This window comes from Choloepus didactylus, chromosome 2 (genome assembly GCF_015220235.1).
Source record: "Choloepus didactylus isolate mChoDid1 chromosome 2, mChoDid1.pri, whole genome shotgun sequence".
NCBI lineage: Eukaryota > Metazoa > Chordata > Mammalia > Pilosa > Megalonychidae > Choloepus > Choloepus didactylus.
In genome coordinates, this window is record NC_051308.1 from 79,100,942 (window position 1) to 79,121,653 (window position 20,712).

The 20,712-nt window shown below is 40.1% G+C and overlaps 1 protein-coding gene across 5 annotated transcripts in view; it reads right to left on the reverse strand.

Moving 5' to 3' along the window:
* Positions 1 to 20,712, reverse strand: part of RGL1 (ral guanine nucleotide dissociation stimulator like 1) — a 266,774-nt gene that overhangs the window by 48,348 nt on the left and 197,714 nt on the right. For all 5 annotated transcript variants that reach the window (XM_037825184.1, XM_037825183.1, XM_037825186.1 and 2 more), the window contains 2 exons: positions 19,637 to 19,714; positions 2,408 to 2,592 (listed from right to left, as the gene is read on the reverse strand). In XM_037825184.1, coding sequence (XP_037681112.1) covers positions 2,408 to 2,592; positions 19,637 to 19,714 — 263 coding nt within the window. The remainder of the gene's footprint in view (positions 1 to 2,407; positions 2,593 to 19,636; positions 19,715 to 20,712) is intronic.

Genomic DNA, 20,712 nt, shown 5'->3' on the forward strand with positions numbered 1-20,712 from the left:
AAATGCCAGAGAGTCTTGCACATAGAATAGGACCTCAAGTCTCCAGTTGGAAAGATTATGGAATTGGTTGATTTAACTTGAATTCCCAGTTTCCCTTCTCTGGAAACTTTCCCTAATTCCTGGGATGTTTCCCAACTTCATCTCCCTTCACATTTGACTCTTAGCTGTCCTTCCTGTCAAACCTGTTCCAGGAAAAAGAATTAGTTGCCTTCAGTTATATATTAGAATAAATTTAAATCAGTGTGTTAGTACTCCCCCAGAATGTTTATATTTTAAGCCTTTTCTCCCTTTCTTTGTAGAATAAAAGACTTTTAGGCAGCTTGAACAAGTAGGGGTGGCCTTTTCTTGGTTTTCTAGGGAAGAACAGGGTGCTGAGAGTGGACCCTACATCACGACCCCTTCGTGGCACCACATGTGTACCTGCCTACTCTGAGGACAGGTACGTGGCTTAAGGATGGCACCCTCACCCTGGACTTAAAGATGCTGATGTGAATGGGGTTGAGTTATGACTGGAAAAGGTAGATGAGGATCACGGCCTGCCTGCAGAGTCTGGAAAACAACCAGACACGGGCTAACGAAAGCTAAAACCCTATGACATGGAGGGTGTTAAGCAGTCTAATTTCACCACTTTTCCTCCACACAACTCTGGTACTCTCTCATTCTATGGAGGAACCAGAAATTTGGAATTCCCAACAAAGGTTCAGAGGGCCTCTCTTCCTCTTGCTAGCTATTGTGTGTGTGTGTGTGTGTTTACATACACAAACATACACATACATATATTCCAATCATTCCATAATGCTGAGGCTGATCTACTTTAGCCGAGGAAAATATGTGCTAACACTGATCTCATCCATTCACTTAACCAACACTCACAGCGTCCCTGCTTTGGGCCTAGGATGTGGCTGTGCCTGAAGAATACATGGTCCCTTCCCTTCAGGGGCCTAGTCCAGGCCTTCACTGTTTATGCTTTTGACTCCCTCCCAGAGGTAAGTAAAAACTTGAAGCAAAATGTTACTTTTGAAAAACATGTAGGATAATTTATTGCTTTTCCTGGAGTGAGATTAGGTAGAATCAGCAAATAGAAACCGAGCTCCTAAATTTCCTTTTCAGTAACAACTCCAGTACTTAATAAATGGAAAGTTTGGAGTTTTCTTGATTAAAATTTTCTGAACGTAGACAAAATTCATTCTTGGGTATTGCCTAAAAGTTGTTCCAAAGTCAGACAATCTCCCTCACCCCTGCCTCAGCCTGCCAAATGAGCTGTGCCTTCCAGTCCCCGGATTGGAAACAATGAACCACTGGTCCCACCGTTTTCCCAATTAGGCCAGGAGCCAGGGGTAGCGCAGATGTGATGCAGGAGCTGAGCTCCAGCACAGCAGTTCTCCACTCAAAGACAGGCAGGGAGGCGGGCAGCTGGAGGAGAGCCCCTGGTATTCCAACATTCCAGGCAGATGAAGTCATCTGAGATACAGAGGACTTGGCAGTCACTTCTCGTGATGCAACTGCATTTCCCCTTCTTCAGACCCCCATACATAAAAAATTCAACAGGTACTGTTTGGAATCTAAGGTTATTTCCTTTGGAGCTCTTGTAGGTTCCCTTATCGGTGTTGACGATTTGTTTCCTTCCCTCACTGAGGAAATCAGGTAACCCTTCAAGGAAATGCCTGTCAGAAGCTCCAAGCAGGTCAGCCCAACCACTGCCCAGCAAGGCAGTGAGGGTATAAAATGTCCTGCTGGAGGCCTGTCCTCACCTCATTCTCACTGGCTTCAAATCCGAGCACCCTGTGACCTGCAGTGGTGGCCCTTCCTTTGTCCTTGAAAACAGGCAGTCAATTCCTCAAATAGGAAAAAACAGCCACAGAAAACTTCCTTTGATGAGGCCATTAGCGACCCTAAATGACAGATCTCAGTGATGTTTTCTCTGCTAAAGGAAAAACACCTTTTCCAAGCTTTTGCGAGGAGCAGAAACGGATTTAATTATTTGCCCGCTGAATGGGGTCATTTGTGATGGATTTTCATATGTAAAAGAAGGAACCATTAGTAAGATGACAAAATGCAAATTCAGCTAGTAATGGTACATGTTGGCAAAGGAAGGTTAAAAAAAAAAAAAATCAAGGAGACATTCTTCTTCATGGTAATAGGAGAAACCCTGGGAAATTTCTTAACTCCTCTGAACCAGTTTCCTCCTCCTTGTAATATGAGAGAAGCAGTTTAAGTGGTCCTGAAAATCCTCTTCTTTGCTCTAAGATTTTATGATTAGCACTTGAATAGTCTTGACAATTTTATGTCCACTACCAATCCTCCAGCAGTTTGTCCTCCAGAGGGAAACATAGGGAGAACTTTTCTCTACCACGGAGGCTGGAGAATCAGAATCTAGCTTTTTCCCTGGGAGCAAACAAGTACTCACTGTCAGTTTCCACATCTTGCTTCTGAAACTGCTCAAGGAGATTTTGTGCTCTTCTCTCTGGGTCAGAGCCCGGCATCATCCGTTTGAGATAGTCCAGCAGTTTCTGCAAGCAAGGGAAGTGAGGGGGCTCTCGGAAGTCTTCAGCGCACTGGTCAAGCCAGGCTCTCAGGATTGAGGCAATTGCACTGAGAAAGAGAAATGAAGAGTCATTGCACTCAACTGGCTGTGAGGACTCAAAGCAAGTGCTGGACACAGGAGCCTATCCCAGATGTGAATCAGGAAAACTTGGGCAGGTGGTCAACAGATATTTTGTCTAAAAGTACCTGGCAACATCCATGAATAAAGCACTTGAAAACAAGCTGACCACACTTCATTATTTTAAGAGGTGGTTTTGGGGGCAGGGGAGACAGACTGATGAGGTTTAAAATTGAAAAAAAAAAAAAGGAACCTAAACTTTGGAAAAATCCATACTGGGCAGAAAAAACATGTAGAAAATGATTTAGTAAGTACTGAAGCAACTTCAAAGCAATCTTTCCACAACTAGATTATGTGGTCTCCTGTTCTGGATTTGCTCAAATCAGAGACCACAAAATTTACCATACTAATATTTTAGGAAATAATGGAGTGTCAGTAGGCCAGAAATCCATCTGATGAAAGGCAGTTCCTAAATTTGGAAGAGATAAATGCATAAATTTAATTTTACAAAGCTCACTACGGTTTCAGAATGAGTACCAAAAATACCCTCATAGAATTACCCTTTTGTTTCTCAAATTACTAGAGGAGAGTATGTTTCAAGTAGGAGAAATAGTATGGGAAAATCTTGACCTGTAGAACCACTGGGAAGGCAATTTCCCACCAGCTTTAAGGGTCACACTCAGAGTCCTTCTTGGTTGAAACAAGATCACAGGGCAAAGAAAGAGACCCCATCATTCGTATGTACACAGCTCCCTTCAGATATATTACTAATAACGCAAGTGTGTTGTTTTTAGGTTAAAGGCAGCCCCTCACTCAAGGGAAGAGAATAAATAGCTGAACGATAAAAAGGGTAGGAGTTTTGAGTGCTATTATTCTAAGCTTCGAATTCAAAAGATGACTTTGCAGACACTCCTCTGTCAGGCACATGCTGGGCTGGGTCCCCTGGAAAATAGCATATTACTTTGACTCATTAAGGACCAGCCACCCTCATAGAGACGGCACATTTGTTGATGATGATGGCTGGAGAACATGGCGGGGACTATAAATTAATTAACGTATGCTTCATCGATAAAGACGCAACGCCTTGTCCTAGTTAAACACTTAACTGATCAAATTTTTCAACAAAAAATTCTTTTTAAATTTTAAAAGTTATCATTATCATCTAATCACACTTCAAACAAATTGCTGATTTAATTAATTAAACTATAACTGGACTAAAAGTCATTATACATATATGTGAAACTGCAGGCTGGGCTTTCACAGGTGTGTCTACATTTCACACATCCTGATTTCAAATTATGACTGAGGCATAAACATGACTAAAGCCAACTTAGCACTTAACTTTTGGAATTGAAGTACAAACAAGGAAAATAAATGTATTGTTTTAATTGCTATGGACACTAAGGAATTTAGAATTATAATATTCATATATACATATCTGAAGTAGATGATGTAAAGCCTTCAAATAAAAGTCAAAATTAAAAACCATACAAATAATTCAATGCTCTCTAAATCTTTAGTCCAGACTGAAGAAATTGATGGTTTCATTCCTTTCCAGAATGCTAGAATAAATTAATCTGGGCTTCTGGAATTAACTGAAAGCCTGAATAAAATGAAATCAATGGACTTCTATATTTTGAGGGCTCATGCTGTTTCTCCTTTCTTCACTAAAACCAAATCTCATGAATTAAAGGCGAAAATGATGAAGCAACATTCTAATACTTCATTTTTATAAAGAATATGACTTTTTCTATGGATAATTTTCCTTCTTTCCTGATAAGCACTGAGTCCAGAATTATTGCAGGTAGTGGGGTGCTAGTTTAAAAAATAGAAAACCTAACATTTGTATACATCAAATTGACTCTTACAAAGGAACAGTTCTGCAATTCTCAAAAGTGGGGTGATTTAATCTAATTAATACAACTACTCACTACTTTCAAAACAACTTTCTTTCTTAGTATTTCAGTGTCAGGATAGTCTTCCAAAGACACTAAAGGAAAAAAAAACAGATATAGAGAGGTGAAGTGATAATTCACATCACACGATAAAAATCTAAAAGAGCATCAGCCTAACAATGAGACAAACCACCGAATGACCACTCAGTATTCCATAATTTTGTGACCCAGATGGAAATTCAAAATTACAGGTAAAAAACAGTAATATTAATATATCAATTACTCCTTTACTGGCCATAACGGTTAGTTTTTAAATTATAAAACATATTATTTATTACAAAAAAAGGTAAATATTACAAATGTCTCCAAACTAAAAAAGCAAAATATCGACTCCCCCTTCTTTCTAATCCTATTCCCATGACCTACTGTTAACAGTTTGGTGCATCTCCTTGTAGACTCTTCCGTGGATATATATAAATATTTAAATATATACAACAAAATCGAGGTGGGTTTTGTTTGTTTGTTTGCTGTACAGTAGGTTACAGACCCCTCTCCATTCACTATCTCCAGAACTTCCTTAATGTTCCTCGAGGCTACACAGTGTCCCATTGCATGGACACACCATAATTAATGTAAATATTCTTCCACTGATGGGAAGGCATTTAATTTCAGGTTCTCACAACTACAAAATTTACAGAAGATATATCCTTGTTTATACTTCCGTGTACTTGAGTGAGTTTTCTGTAAGGCCAATTGTGTAGACCTCACCTCTTTGGAAGGTCTGGGGTGCTCTAAAGACGGATCTCGGTCTGAATTGGACTCGCCTTTGGGCACACGTTCTATCCTCCTCAGTCTGATGTTTTTAACTAGCTCTGGTAATCCACGCATTTTCCCCTTTGTGACAGTGACCTTCCCACAGCTTGGTCTAAGAAGGCTTTGAAAGTTCACCACAAACCCAGGCACCGTATTAGCCAGAAAAAGTATTCTCACACACACACAAAAAGGCATGAAGGGGGAGGAGGATGAGAAATCAAAAGGGAAGAAAAAGTCATATACGCGCACAGCACAATAAAACAAGATGCAGACCTCTGCCCTCCTATCAGCAGAGTGTTTATCAGGGTGCCAGGGAGTGAGGCTTTCTGGAAAGGCCTGGACATGCGCCCAAAGCTCACAGTGGCTTTATGTTTGCCAGTCCTGGGAAGAAATTTTTGTTCTTGACAGACTAAGAAGCAGATACAAATGTGAAACTTTTAAGATTTCAAAAAGGAAAGCAACATCACAAAACCATGACAGAGAAAACAGGATTACTATCTTACCCTTCCAGGCTCCACCCCTACACGCTAACTATCAGTCTAACCAGAACCGAGTGGGAGGATGCAGAGAACCTTAAAGGGGAAACCTGGTTTGACAGTCACAAACTTACAGGAAAGGTTGTGACTCTTAGGCCACAGAAACCGCTTGACTGCACAGAGCAAGAAAGGAGGCCTAGAGAAGGAAACCCTGATTTCTCATCCTTGCTGTGCTGCTGGCGACCTCAGATAGGCCAGTTAATGCCACTGTGCCCCCTATCCAGAGAAGGGACATCATAATGCCTACAATTAATTCGCACAGGATCCATCCTAGGGAAGGTGCCTCATAGGTGTGCATGGCTGGGTGTGCCTGACAATGAACCACAGTGATTTCAAATGAGATAATGAGATAATGTCAATAAGGATGTTTTGAGGTACCTGGAGAGAAACATAACTTGTCAGCTGCCTTACCTCCTTGCCATTAAGTCACAAGAGGAAGGGGTTGGAAAACATAGTTACTTAGTGAAAATCAATCAGAACTCATGGAAATCAACTCAAAGAATTTGCCATATATATATACAAAGGATGACATCGAACACAACCCATGATATAATGTGTGGCTCCAGGCCTGCTGGAAGAAGACAACTGCTTTGAACACTGCACACACTATGCGTGCACACACACACACACACACGAGGATCCTCCTAGAACAGACCCTGTGTGGATTGAGGGACACCAAATTGTAATACAAACTGCAGGAGATGATTCCTGAATGACTTGTATAAACCAAAGTAGTGATTTCTAAGATTGTGACATGATCTGCACTCAGGCAGGCAGAAAGCCAGTACACGAACTTCTTTCCAAAGTAATCCTAGGTGGATTACAGAGCAAAACTCCTCAGGACCAAGAGGGGTTGTATCTGAACAAGCTGGTTGGGGTTTGGGCCATCGGGCAGGGGTCCAAAAGTGACAGCAGAGGGACAACCAAGATTGTGTTTTCGACCTCAGCAATCCTTGTAATGTGCAGAACTGTGTAGTGTGGGGAGTCTTTTCCAACCTACTTGAAGGACTATAGAAGGAAGACGTGCTCAGACGTCAATATGTAAACTTTTACTAACACTTTTCCTTCTAAGAAAACAGACTCCTGAAGAGAATTTGTTAAATTAATATTTATTGAGTGCTCTTTCTTTTCCTGATTCACAAAAACTATGTACGAGTTTCACAATGGGCGAGTACACGGTCTGATGGGAGCATTTAACCTCAGAGGGAGTTAACTGGTTAAGGCTACAGGGATGGTTCCCTGAGGAAATAATATTAAAGCTGAGACCTTATGGATAAATAGGAGTGAGCTGGGGGAAGACTGGGGCAGCAGCATAAGCAAAGGTCCTGAGGTGAGAGAGAGAGAGAGAAACACTATCAAGGGACTTAAAGAACTGTCTGCAGCTTCTTGGCTAGCCAGCAAAGCACTTCCTGAGGAGTTCATGAAACACCTTCATTGGAGTTGCCAGTTTGCTGCCTGTCCTATGGAATTTGGACTCATGCACCCCACAGTGGCATCCAGAAAGGACAAATTGAGTTCAACAAGAATTGGGGTTTTGCCAGGAAAATCATGGCAGCAAGAAAGAGAAAAGGATATTAAGAGTGGTTGGAAAGAAGTAGTTATAACCCACGAAATCAAAGCTGGATAAGAAGCACTTCAGCATACATTTTAGAAGTGAAGCAACTGAGTCCCCGGGAGGCTAAGGGATTTGTCCAAGATTCCACTACTAGTCCGTGTTGAGGAGGCAACTAGCATCCAGGCTTTCTATCTATAATTCTTCTCTTAAGAAGCTATTCAGTGACTCAAATGGAATTTATTCAGGCATGAAATGCTGAGAACAAAAACAAAATACAGAAGACCTCCCAAAACAAAAAGCACAGCAGGACTTGTGCCAACAGGGAAAAGTCTGAACTTCCAAATGCTGAAGTCAGGTAACAGTATGCTGAGGTCAGAAAAAGACTGGTTGGTGTTTCCTGCAGAAGAACCATGAGTCAAAAGGAAGTCTGGAAATATTTGCCTTCTTAGAATAAATAAGCACATTTAACTAGAGGCTCACAGGTAAATCCCAGAATTGCTACAAACAGTAACACAGGAAAATAACATCTTGGTTGTTTGGGAATCATTATAAAATAAGCACTGGATATAGAAATCTGGAGCTCAGTGGAGAAGAGTTCATTCTTGGCTTTTCCTCATAACTCAAACACTCCTTCTCTGCTAACTTCAAAATGTTGGCCCCTCTTCTCTTCCCTTCCTTTTCTTCTCAACTCTCCTCTACCCACGCTCCCTAAATGTCTTCATTTAATCTGAAGGCTCTATGTCATCACTGACTTTGACAATGAGTTCCAAATTTGTAAATCCAGCTACCTACAATAATTCCTCTTGAATGTTTTATAAACAATTCAAATCGTATACGGCCCAAACAGGAATTTCTAATGTCCCCTCACCCCCAATCTCCTTTCCCAATCTTTACTATATCATCTTGTTAAACCCCAAACTTAGTAGTCATCCTTGATTCTTTTTTACCATCACCCCTGTGCCAGTTTGAATGTGTTATGTCCCCTCAAAACACCATTATCTTTGATGCAATATTGTATGGGTAGACATATTAGTGTTGATTAGATTGTAATTCTTTTGAGTGTTTCCATGGAGATGCGACCCACACAACTGTAGATGTTAACTCTGATTAGATAATTTCCATGGAGTTGTGGCCCTGCCCATTCAGCATGGGGCTTGATTAGTTTAGTGGAGCATTATATAAGCTCAGACAGAAGGAGCAAGCTTGCCACAGACAAGAGGGACACTTTGAAGACTGCAAAGGAGCTGAGAGAGGAGATGCAGATGAGACACAGTTTTAAGACAGCCGTTGAAAGAATACTTTTGCTCCGGAGAAGCTAACAGAGGACAAAACCCCCAAGAGCAACTGAGAGTGACATTTTGAAGAGGAGCTGCAGCTAAGAGAAGACAAAACGCCCCAAGAGCAACACTTTGGAGAATGCCATTTTGAAATGCAACCTGGGATCAAGCAGACGCCAGCCACGTGCCTTCCATCTAACAGAGGACTTCCTAACGCCATTGACCATCCTCCAGTGAAGGTACCCAATTGTTGATGCATTACCTTGGACACTTTAAGGCCTTAAGACTGTAACTGTGTAACCAAATAAACTCCTTTTATAAAAGCCAAAAAAAAAAAAAAAAAAAAAAAAAACCACCAAAACATAAAAACTGTCTGCAGAACAGAGGAAGAGGGGAAGAATGGAACACGATGATATCTGCAATACTCATTTTATTTCTTAGCCCACCAGAAATCACACCCATATAGCTCCTGATAAGAAGATACTAGAAAGATGACCTGGCTGGGAGCTACACAAAGACAGTACAAACCTCACCCTCAGGAGCCTTCAGGCAGAGAAACAGGGCTGAGGTCAAGCATTTTGGCTGCTGTTATGTTCAAACCACAGATTTTTTGATGACTGCAGAGATTTTATGTAACTGTATTAAATAATATGAAAACCCCATAGGTTATAAAATACTTCTAGAATTGGTTAAGATGTTTAATAAAAAATTTCCTAAGTATGAAGTCATCTCTCCCATGATGTATAACCTCCAAGCCAAGAAATAGAATTACCAGAACAAAAAGAATAATGCTGTCTATTTAGACCTCTTTTCCTTCCCCAGAAAACTATTTAAGAGGTCATTTACTGTGTTTAATCTGCAAGGAGAAGACATGGAACCCTTTTTTCAAAAGCAGCAAAATGTTTTCCTATTTTAAGGCATTCCCCAAGAAACACATCTTTCTCATTCAGATAATGAAAGGCTAAGAAGATTTATGTAGAGGGTGGGCCTCTGAAGCAATGAGGCATGTGACATTTGCTAAGCCCTGAGGGTGGGAGCTAAGGCACTTTGCCCTTCAGGGAGTGAAGGCACAGTCAACCTTGATGCCGACTCGGAGCAGGACCCTACATTTTTTCTCTGAGGCCCAGAACAGTTTTCCTCTGTACCAGGGAAGGCTGCCAGATACAGGCTGCCTCTGAAACCTGGGGCTAGAATGAATCTTTCCTGGTGAGAAAGAACAAAGGGAAGCACAGAGCCTATTCCTTTCCTTTTTTTTTTTTTTCCTTGAAAAAGCCTGGGAAGGATTGAAACATTATTAGCTGGACTTGTCAAGGCTGTCTTTTATTCTCTTCTTGTACTTTCCATTCTATGTTTCCATACTATTGGTGAATAGGGATTAGAACACTGGGAGGGAAAGTAGAAGAGGGCTTGAGTGAGGGCCGGCAAAGCAAAGGCAAATGAAGTCAGAGGCAGAGTTAAGCACCAGATGGCAGGGATAAGGCAGTGATGCCAGTGAGGGGCTACTGGAAAGTTGAAGAAGAGAAAAAGCTCCAGGGCAAGAAGGAAGAAGAAAGACTGTAATGGGAAGGATACACAGAAATACAAAGTAAATGGCGGGAGAAGGTCAAGAGTAGCAGCAGATGAGCCAGAAACTAGCTACCCAAAGTCCAGTGTATTTACACCCTTACCCTTTGTTCCTAAACTATATGGGCAGACCCTGGCATCTGGAGTATGGGTTGCTGGGAGGGGGAGGGGGCTGGAGAATGGACAGCTGATGCAAGATTTGTGCAGAATTTTTTTGATTGTAAATGTTTGGAAGTGGATAGAAGTGATGGCAGCACAGTACTATAAGGGTAATTAACAGTGCTGAATTATGGGTGTGACTATGCTTGGGGGCAGTTTAGGGTTGTGTATGTCACTGGAAAGAGGGCTAGAGGATGAAACATGGGACCATGTGGCGTGGTGAACCCTGCTGTGGACGATGACTGTGGCTGACTGTACAAATTTAAGAATGCCCTTACATGAACTGGAGTGGGTGTTTGTCTCTACTACAAGGTGTTAAAAGCGGTGTGGTATTTGGGGAAAAGTGCAACTGGTACAGACTATGAACTATAGTTAATAGTGTTATTATGGTACTCTTTCATCAGTTGTGGAAGGGTACCTTACCAGTGCTGGATGTCAATAGTTGGGGGTATGGATGAGTATGGGATTTTTCTTTCTGGAGCAATGAGAATGTTCTCAGGTTGACTGTGGTGACAAATGCACAACTTTGTGAGTGTACCAGGAGCTACTGATCCTGCAATTTGGATGCACTATGTGGTTTGTGAATAAAACTGTTAAATAATAATAATAATGGAGGAAACTAGGTGCTATGCATATGGGAACTCTATACTATCTGCTCAGTTTTTCTGTAAATCTAAACCTGTTCTAAAAACTAAAATTTATTCATCAAAAAAATGATTTGACAAGAGGGTCCTGCAGAATTACTTAAGACAAATATTTTTTTCTTTTTTCTCAGAAAGAAAAGAAGTAGAGGCCACATAGTGCAAAGGTTAAGATATGAGTTAAACCCCGGCTCTTTCACTAATTCTCTGTGTGACCCTGGACATGTTCCCTAACCTCTATCTGTCTCAGATATCTCATCTGTACAACTGGAATACTTCAGTTATTACGGGACTCTTAAAAGTATATACAGTACTTAAACACAAGAAATGAAAAGACAAACATTATAATGCCTCACTAATACAGACTAACTTATAATGTGTAAACTCTGAGAATTGAATCTTAGAGTACAGGTTATCAGGGGAATGCTCAGTTGTAATGTTCCCTATATTGTAAGCTCTTAAAGCAGTCAAATCTATTCTTGAGTTGTAACGGTTATCTCTAAATTCTGAGATGCTGAGATCTTTGTGTATATCCTGGTAAGTCTCTGGAACTTTGGGTACCTATGTGACAACTGAAACTCAGAGCTAGAGCCTGGCAGCTATGAATGTCAGTATTACCTCAAACAACAATTGTCAAAAAAGCTGTAAGAGGGTTTAGACCTCAATTAGAGATATGAATGAAGCAGACCTGGTTAGGACTAAGGCAAATCAAACCAAAGGGTAAAGGACAATATTGACTATGTTCTAAAACTTCAACTTCTGTGTGAGACCAAGGAAAGAGATGTTTATTTGGTGCAGGATCTGTATTTTCTGTAGCACACTAAATAATTTAATTGGTACAGTTAGTTTATTCAAATTCCATAATTATATGGAACTTTGAATAGGAGTGATGTCTCATAGGTTGGTACAGGTTAGTGTATCCCAAAGTAATCTGGGCAGAGAACGAGAATACATTTGCAGGGATCCCTGGGGAACTGGGGAAGAATGTGGAAATGTTGGACTTCCCCACCTGGGTTGTTACTGATGTTCTCACAAACCCTGAAGACTGTCAGTTTGGTAGGATGAGCCCTCAATCTTGGGGCATGCCCTTGTGAAGCTTGTTGCTGTAAAAGAAAGGCTGAGCCTACTTATAATTGTGCCTAAGAGTCTCTCCCAGAGAACCTCTTTGTTGCTCAGATGTGGCCCTCTCTCTCTCATTAAGCCCACATGGCAGGTGAACTCAGTGCCCTTCCCTCTACGTGGGACTTGACTCCCAGGGGTATACATCTCTCTGGCAACGTGGGACATGACTCCTGGGGATGAGCCTGGACACGACATTGTGAAATTGAGAAAATTTTCTTGACCAAAAAGGAGAAGTGAAATGAAACAAAACAAAGTTTCAGTGGCTGACAGATTTCAAATGGAGTCAAGAGGTCACTCTGGAGGGCATTCTTACGTGCTATACAGATATCCCTTTTTAGTTTTTAGTGTATTGGAATAGCTAGAAGGAAATACTTGAAACTGTCGAACTGCAACCCAGTAGCCTTGATTCTTGAAGACGATTGCACAACTATGTCATTTACATGGTGTGACTGTGTCACCGTGAAAACCTCGTGGCTCACAGTCCCTTTATCCAGTGTGTAGATGGATGAGTAGAAAAATGGAGAGAAAAACTAAATGAAAAATAGGGTGGGATGGGGGGATGGAATGTTTTTTGGGTGTTTTTATTTTTATTTATTAATTTTTTTGGAGTAAGAAAAATGTTCAAAAGTTGATTCCGGTGATGAATTCACAACTACTTAATGGTACCGTGAATAGTTGATTATACACTGTGGATGACTGTAGGGTATGTGAATATATCTCAAAAAAACTGTATTTTTAAAAAAAGTATATACATTACTTAACGCAGGGACTATTCCTACTAAGCAGTCAATAAATTACAGTTATTATGATTGCCACTTGCCAAAATTAGTTTTCAGGGACAACTCATTATTCTCCGATTCTCCACTGTCCAAGAAAGAGTTTTCATGTTATAAATAGGTCTCTAGCAAAAAAAAAAAAAAAAAAAGAGTAAATGGAGGGAAAAAAAAAATCATAAGCATCTGAGATCCCAACATTCTTTTTAAAATGGGTGACCCAAGAGCAAAATGGGGAGAATCCCAGGTTTTGGAGTCAGTCAAGACCGAGTTCAAATACCAAACCTGCCACTTAACTGGCTCCTTAAATATAAAGTGTCTAGCAGAACCTCTAGCATGTGGTAAACATTCCTCAAATTGTAGCCAGTGGTGATGAGAACAATGTTACTATCATTTCCAGCATCTTACAAAGCTTCAGGGTCCAATCAAAAGGACAGGCTAGTTGTGAGTCTTTTTATGTTTCTCTAACGTGCAGAAAACCCTAGGATGACCTATTTTTTCTTCTTTCTAAAGAATAAATAATTGTTTATAGATTTTGTTTTATTCTCCTTTAATTATTAGAAAAGCTTGGGTGCTTTCTACCCTCTTCTCTTGAAGGCACTTATGATTTTAATGACTTTTAAAACTATACTTTCTATTTTCCTTTGTCCAGTATGGATGTTTTCAAGACAATATCAGGCTCTTTCATGTGGCATGTTACTTCTCCAATTTTCCTTTTCCTTTTAAGAAAAATATTCCTTTCACATTATTACCTTTAGTACTTCTAAATTTGAGGTTTTAGTCTTATTTTGTTCTGTTCTTCACCCTAATTCCTTTTCCTCCACTTTTGCTACAATCACTCAGATTAACTTCAATTGCCTTTTTAGGGTATTCGAATTTGCTGGAATGTATATGGATTGCAAACTCTCTAAAAGATGATTAAATATTTTCCACTGTAAAGTTTCCCAGGCATTAAAGAATCACAGCCAACTTTCTTCAACTCATCTCCCATGTCTTTAAAGCATGTCCAATGTTTTCGATTACTATTATTTATATGACCCTTTTCCAGTGATTGAAATCTGGTGTCATTATTTACAACTTTTGGAGAAAGATTCCAAGAACGACATTTGAATGTGTGGAGACAGAAGCAGAATGATTTCAACCGTTTAAAGCCCTGCTACGGTTAAAAAGTCTGAGAAAACAGTTTGGCATTCCAGGAAGGAAGTGATAAGATTCAGTCCCCCAAAAAAGAAATTGAAGCTATTTCAACATTATAATAAAGGAAAGAAATTAAAAAGCATCATTTCCTGAAGAGTTTTAAACTTCTTTAAATGAAGTTATGCATCTATATATATGTATTATAATCTAGGATTCATGGTGTAAAGGCTCTGTATGGCTAACATCCCTACCTTACATTTACTTCATTTCTGAATCCATGACTGTAATAAACTAATTTAGAGAAAGTTTCCTTTTTCTATTTGATTCAGATTTTATTATTTTAAAAAGACAGCATTTAACATGTAAAACTGTCAGCAAGAAGGAGGAAAAGAGCATAGGCAGGATAAACGTGGGGTAAAGATGTTTTCTGCCATCACGGGAAGTGGGTTTCCTGATTCCCAAATAGTGGCGAGTTTAGGGTCCTGAAAATAAACACAGTACACCTTCTATGGATCACTCTAGCCCTAACATCAGAAATCCCTGTCTGGAAAAGATTTCAACATCCAGAAGCCCTGGAAGTAGAATTCCTTGCAAGCGAAGGATTCTTGTTTTAGCCAGATAACTTTAAAGGTTCCTGATATTGTATGAAGCCTGAACTGGGCATACTCGGGACTGGAATTACAAGTACTCAGCATGTGGGAGTCAATGCACAATCTGGTACTTTTTTAAATGCATGAAGAACACTAGTCAGTTGTGGTCCAAGACACCAGAAACCAATCTTTCATCTTCAGTGCTTCAACTGCATTTCTGTACTTTCCTTCAATAAAGTTCTCTTATGCTGTGAATGAGTGATTTGAACCATATTTAGAAATACAGGAAAGACTGTTAACTTGGTACTTGGGAACCTGTAAAAATGTAAGGCTTGCTCTAAGCTTTACAGCAAAAACTGAAAAACCAAACAATATTTGGGCATTCTTTTCTGTTCATGGTTAGACCCAACAGTGACTCCCACTCCAGAGCAGAACTGAAGGCATCTGCCTTAAAACAGGATGTTTACTCCTTACAATGTCAGTGAATTCCTGCTGTCTGCCTCCCACCTGAAATCACAAAAGAACAGATTCACAGCAAAGGGAAACAAAGACAATGGGCATTTTGCCACTCCTTGCCTTACCCTCACAAGACAATGCTTTAGCTTGGCTCTTTCTTTCCGACCATAGCGAGCAGTTTGATGTCACAAATAATAACAAGCAAATCAAAGAAGCAGTCTGTCTTTCCTTCTATTTCTATTTTATCAAAACTGGTGACAGTTCTTCCACCAGGAGAAAGCAGTCAAGGGTGGCTCTCAAAAATTTAATAAAATATTTGGGGACATATCTCTGCTGTTTCTACTATTTGTTTTCATTTTTAATAAGAAGAAGAGAAAGCTAAATAAATTTTATCCTAGATATCACTAAGCTTAAAGACCTCAGAAAGCATATATGGTTTTTCGATGACAAAACAGAGACCAAGTGAAGAGAAGTGACCAACTCAGGGTCATATGACTGGCAAGTGACAGGAAGAACTAAAATCTGAGTTCTCCAGGCTCTTTATCCAGGGCCTTGCACCTTATACGTGGCTGGCTCCTAGACCACAGCACTTGATTCAACTAATTATAAGAAGGCAAACAAAATAAACTAAAAAAATAAACACACTCCCATTTCAAAACATATTTACATTTCATAAAGATAGCATTCATTTGAGGACTGTAGCTCATCACCATTTAGCGGAACTTCTTACCCGAGCACTATGACATCTGGGAGCAGATCACTGTTTGTTGTGGAGACTCTCCTGTGCATTGTAGGATGTTTGGCAGCATCCCTGGCCTCTACCTACAAGATGCCGGTAGCATGTACTACCCCCACCAAATTGAGACAACCGAAATGTATCCAGACATTGTCAAACGTCCCCTAGGGAGGGAGGGGGATGTGTGTGCAAAACATTTCCCTGTTGAGAATCACTACCATATAGCCACACATCCTAGGCTTGAGCCTTGGAAAGACTCAAGCAGTGCTACAAGTCAGATGCCAGAGGTCTGAAAGAACTGAAGAAAGGAGGAACTTTCAGTATGCTACGTGTGCAGGCGCAAAAATGCTCCTCTGGATTTCCTCTCGGAAAGGCAAAGCAATGATCCTATCTTTTTACAGAGGTGATCAGGAGAAGGGTAACCTCAGAGAAAGAGAGCAAAAAGATAATGATGAAGTGAAATAAAAAATAATGAAAGAACTGGGGGAAAAAAAACAGCAGGAAAGACAGAAGAAAGGAAGTGGAAGGAAGACGGATCAGCAGAGAGAAGATATTTTAACATTCCAGAATTTGCAGGACAGAGCAACCCATTATAAGATAAAGTGACATGCTTTCATCAGACATAACGTTTTAAAAAGACAGCTCAGTGTGAGGAAAAGGGTCAAGAACTTTCCAGGGATTCACTAGAGGTTTGGGGAAAGGACCATTGTCCCCAGATGATGGAACCCTCAGGGATGTTCTACCTGAAACTCTTTGTTAATGCTTCACTTGCTCTAAAAATTGTAAAGCCCTTTAAAACAGCTCTTCCTGAGGTTTCACTCCCGTGGTGCTCCCCATGTACAATGCATCTGAATGAAGTTTTATTATGGGGCTTTAAAAATAATGAGCATACCTCTTCACATCCAGGGTACAATCAATTTTCCTAATGGCTACTCTCTAAAACCTACTTATCTCAAATATCCTCTGGGAAACAGAAAAACTCTGCATAATTTTCAGAATGTTATTCTCAGAGTGTTCAGGTAGCTAGTTGAATGGTAGCTCTGGATTTGACTCAGTTCCAAACTACGTGGATAAAAACATACTGATTTATGAACCCACTCACAGGTCTAGGTTACATCTGACAAGCTGGCTGCTCAATTCTTACATTATCTCTTCTTTTGAATAGGCTGAAAAACACCCATTATAAGAAGGGTTATTATTATTATTATTATTATTATTATTATTATTATTATTATTATTACTTCAGTGAGTTTCCACAGATAAACAAAAAAATATATATCTATTTAAAAACCCAAACACTAATCCTGCGATTCTCAAACATTAAAGTGCACAGGAATTACATGAGCAACATGTTAAAATGGATAGTCTCATCTATTAGGTCACAGGTGGATCCTAAGATTCTGCATTTCTAAGAAGCTCCCAGCTGATGCTGAGGCTGCCAGTCCATGGACCACACTTTGAGTGACAAGGATCTAAGTCTAACAGATTCTGGAAAATATCACCTATCTGATTATATTACTTCCTTCCTGTAAAAACTTTTTATGGCACACTCCCCACTGCTTACCACGCAAGTCCAAATTCCTTTGTAAGAAATTAAACCCCTTCATCATATAACCCCAAAGTATCACTCTAGCTTCAGCTCCACTCACTCCCCTCACCCAAATGTACACCATCAATCAGCCAACCAATTATGTTTGTTCCTCAAAATGCCAGGAGCACTGCATTTCCTGATTTGGTCCCACTGTTCCCTCTGCTTCCATCACTCTGCTACCAAAATCTTCACCATCCTTCAATGCCAGCTCAAATGTCACCTTCTCCAAGAGGCCTTCCCCAAGCCCTCTAGGGCAAAAGGAATTGTTTCTCCCACTATGCCTTGCATTTGGGATTCAGATATCTGTATCAGTGTATCTGACTTTCTGGGAAGTTATAGTCCATAAAATAAAATCATAAAGCTATATGGAGCCTAACTCAAGAATTAAAAAAAAAAAAACAGTTTTTTTTAACCCTCGTGGCATCCCTGGCTCCTGAAGCAAAGGAGTCCATCTGTAAATCCTTTGAAGGGTTAAAAATTCCACCACTGGACCACCTTCCCTGATTTTTGGTCCCAGATGGCTATTTAACACCAGTGGTTTCAAATACCCTGGCATATAGATCTATATACTGATGAACATCACTCATACAGTGGCCCACACACTGAACCACAGACTTCTCATGTCTCCCAGATCATATTTATCAGCAAATACATACACACAATGACAAAACCTCCCTTGCCCCCAGGTCATTCTGCATCCCATTTCTCTTCTTTACAGCAAAACTCCTCCCAAGAGTTGTTGGACTTGCGGTCCCCAACTCCTTTCCATTCTCTCTAGACCCACACCTCCACCCACCAAAACTGCACTCATCTACATTGGGCAAGTCAGTGGTCACTCTGTGACCCCTCTTGTTTGATCTACGGGTAGCATTGGACATGGTCTGTCACTCCCCTCCCTGAAATCCTTTCTTCTCTTGTCTTCTGGGACATACCTTCTCCTTTCTTCTCCTTTACTTGCTGCTTCTTCCCAGTCTCCTCTACCAGATCCTCTATATTCCTGTCTCTAAACATTGGAGGGGCCCAAGGCTCACTTACTTCCCCAGAGATTGCATCCAGTCCCATCACTTTAAAGATGATATATAAACGAAGTGTTTCCAAATGTATCCTTCCCCTTCCAGTCCAGGCCTCTCCCTGAAATCTATACTCCTTTATCAAATTCCCTCCAAAATCAGTCTGTACAAGACTAAATTATTGGTCCAAAACCACCACCACCACCAATCTTCTCCCTCCACCAATATTACTTGCCTCATAAAGCCAAGGTTCCATTCTATCAGTTACTCCAGCCACAAACCTTGGAGGCATTCTTGCCTCTTCTTTTTCTCTCATATAGCCCATCCACTCCATCAGCAAATCCTATGCGCAACATCTTCAAGATGTCTGCAGAAGCTGAGCAACGCCAGGGTTAGTCCATCATCCCTTGACTAGACCCTTGTAAGAGCCTCCCAACCAGGCTCCCTGCTCCCACCCTCACCCCAACCCTCAATGCCACAGGCTGTTTTCCACACAGAGCCAGAGCAATCCTTTAACAACATAAGTGAAGTCATAGCAGTACTCTATTCAAAACCCTCTACTGAGATCTTAAGTCCCTCAGAATAAAATCCAATGACCTTCCCAAGGCCATCAAAGGTCCCACGTGATCTGGCCCCACCACTACCTTACAGACTTCATCTCCTGGCACTTGCCCCTTCTCTTGCACTGCTCCAGCTACAGTCATATCCCTACTGAATCTATTCTCTGCCTGGACATCCATAAAGCCCAGGCGGCACCTCAGTCAAGTCTCTGCTCAAATAATACCAGATCAGAAAGCCCATTCCTGGCTACCTTATGCAAAACCACACTTCACGTCATGATCTAACCCTCTCGCCTTGCTTCATTCTTCTTCTTTGTTTTGTGTATTCTTTGTCCCTCTTTAATAAAATATAAGCTTCAATAAAAGATTGGTCTTTTTTTTTTCACTGCAATTCTCTTAGCACAGTGGCCGGAAAACAGTAGGTACTCAACACATTATTTACTGGAATAAATGAATATCATTAAATAGTCAAGAAATAATTCTAAGTTCTTACATTATGGTAAAAAAAAAAAAACACATAGACAAAACATGGTAACATTCCAAAAGAATAGGAAAAAACTCTACTAAACTACATTATTTTAAGATATTAAGTCTTGACTGAGAGTTTGTAATGCACTTACTTCCTGACCACTGTCTTAGACTCTGAAGAATTTTGGCTTCCATCTTCTTCACAGTTTGGCCTTGTCAGGTTTCCGTACCTTTGTATCAAAACAAACAAAGAACAGTCAATGGTGTTAGGAAGCAACTCTATCAAATTTCAACCACAGAATTACAGTTATACTTTTCAGGAATAATTAAGGAAATAAATATTTATGAAAGAGTTTCAAAAGCTAACAATGGATTATTGCTTAATGAATATATCTGTATATTCTAAACAGAAAAGTGACAATAATCAAGTTCATAACGAATCCTGCTACTTAAAACTGTCTCTGAAGATTTAATATTTGTTTGGATTTTGGAGTAAATTAAGCTTTTTTTCTTAGCAGGATAATCAGATATTACATGATGCAAAGAACTCTCAGCACACTGAAGCCTATACTCCCACCCTCTGCTCTACCTAATCAAGTAAGAAATGACTCTGCATGTACTGCTTTCCCACCCATGATGTATATGAACACAAAATGACAACTTATAAGCATCTATACTTTTAAGTCTATTCTTGAGAGTAGGTCCTATTGGAAAAACATGAAAATAACTCTGCACTGTCAAATAAAGCCTGAGATAGAGACTAGAACTGAAGAGCAGAGTTCGTATGCCTCTGTGCAACCAGGAGAGCAGCTGTGCATTCACTGAGGCCAGGCCAATCTAAAGACATGGCAACCGAGGAAGGAGGGCACAAAGATACGATTTTTTAGAAAGCAAAAGGTGCTTAAATTTTCAAATTTGCCTCATTACAAATGAAAATATACTAGATAACTAATCCACCCCAAATTTACTGTTTCTTATTCTTCCAACTCCAGTGTGAGCAAGCCTATTTCATACAAGTATATCAACATCTGATAAACTCACATTAAGTTCTTAAGGAGGAAGTCTTTATATTAACTCATAACATCATAGACTTTCCACAGTTTCTCCTTGCATCAATGAAGAATTCAGAGATCCCTTGGTGTTTCACAAGCTAGTAGTCTGTTACAAAGTTTTGATAAGAGAAATTCTGTAATAGATGAATTTCTATCTTGAAAGAGCACAGTTGCGT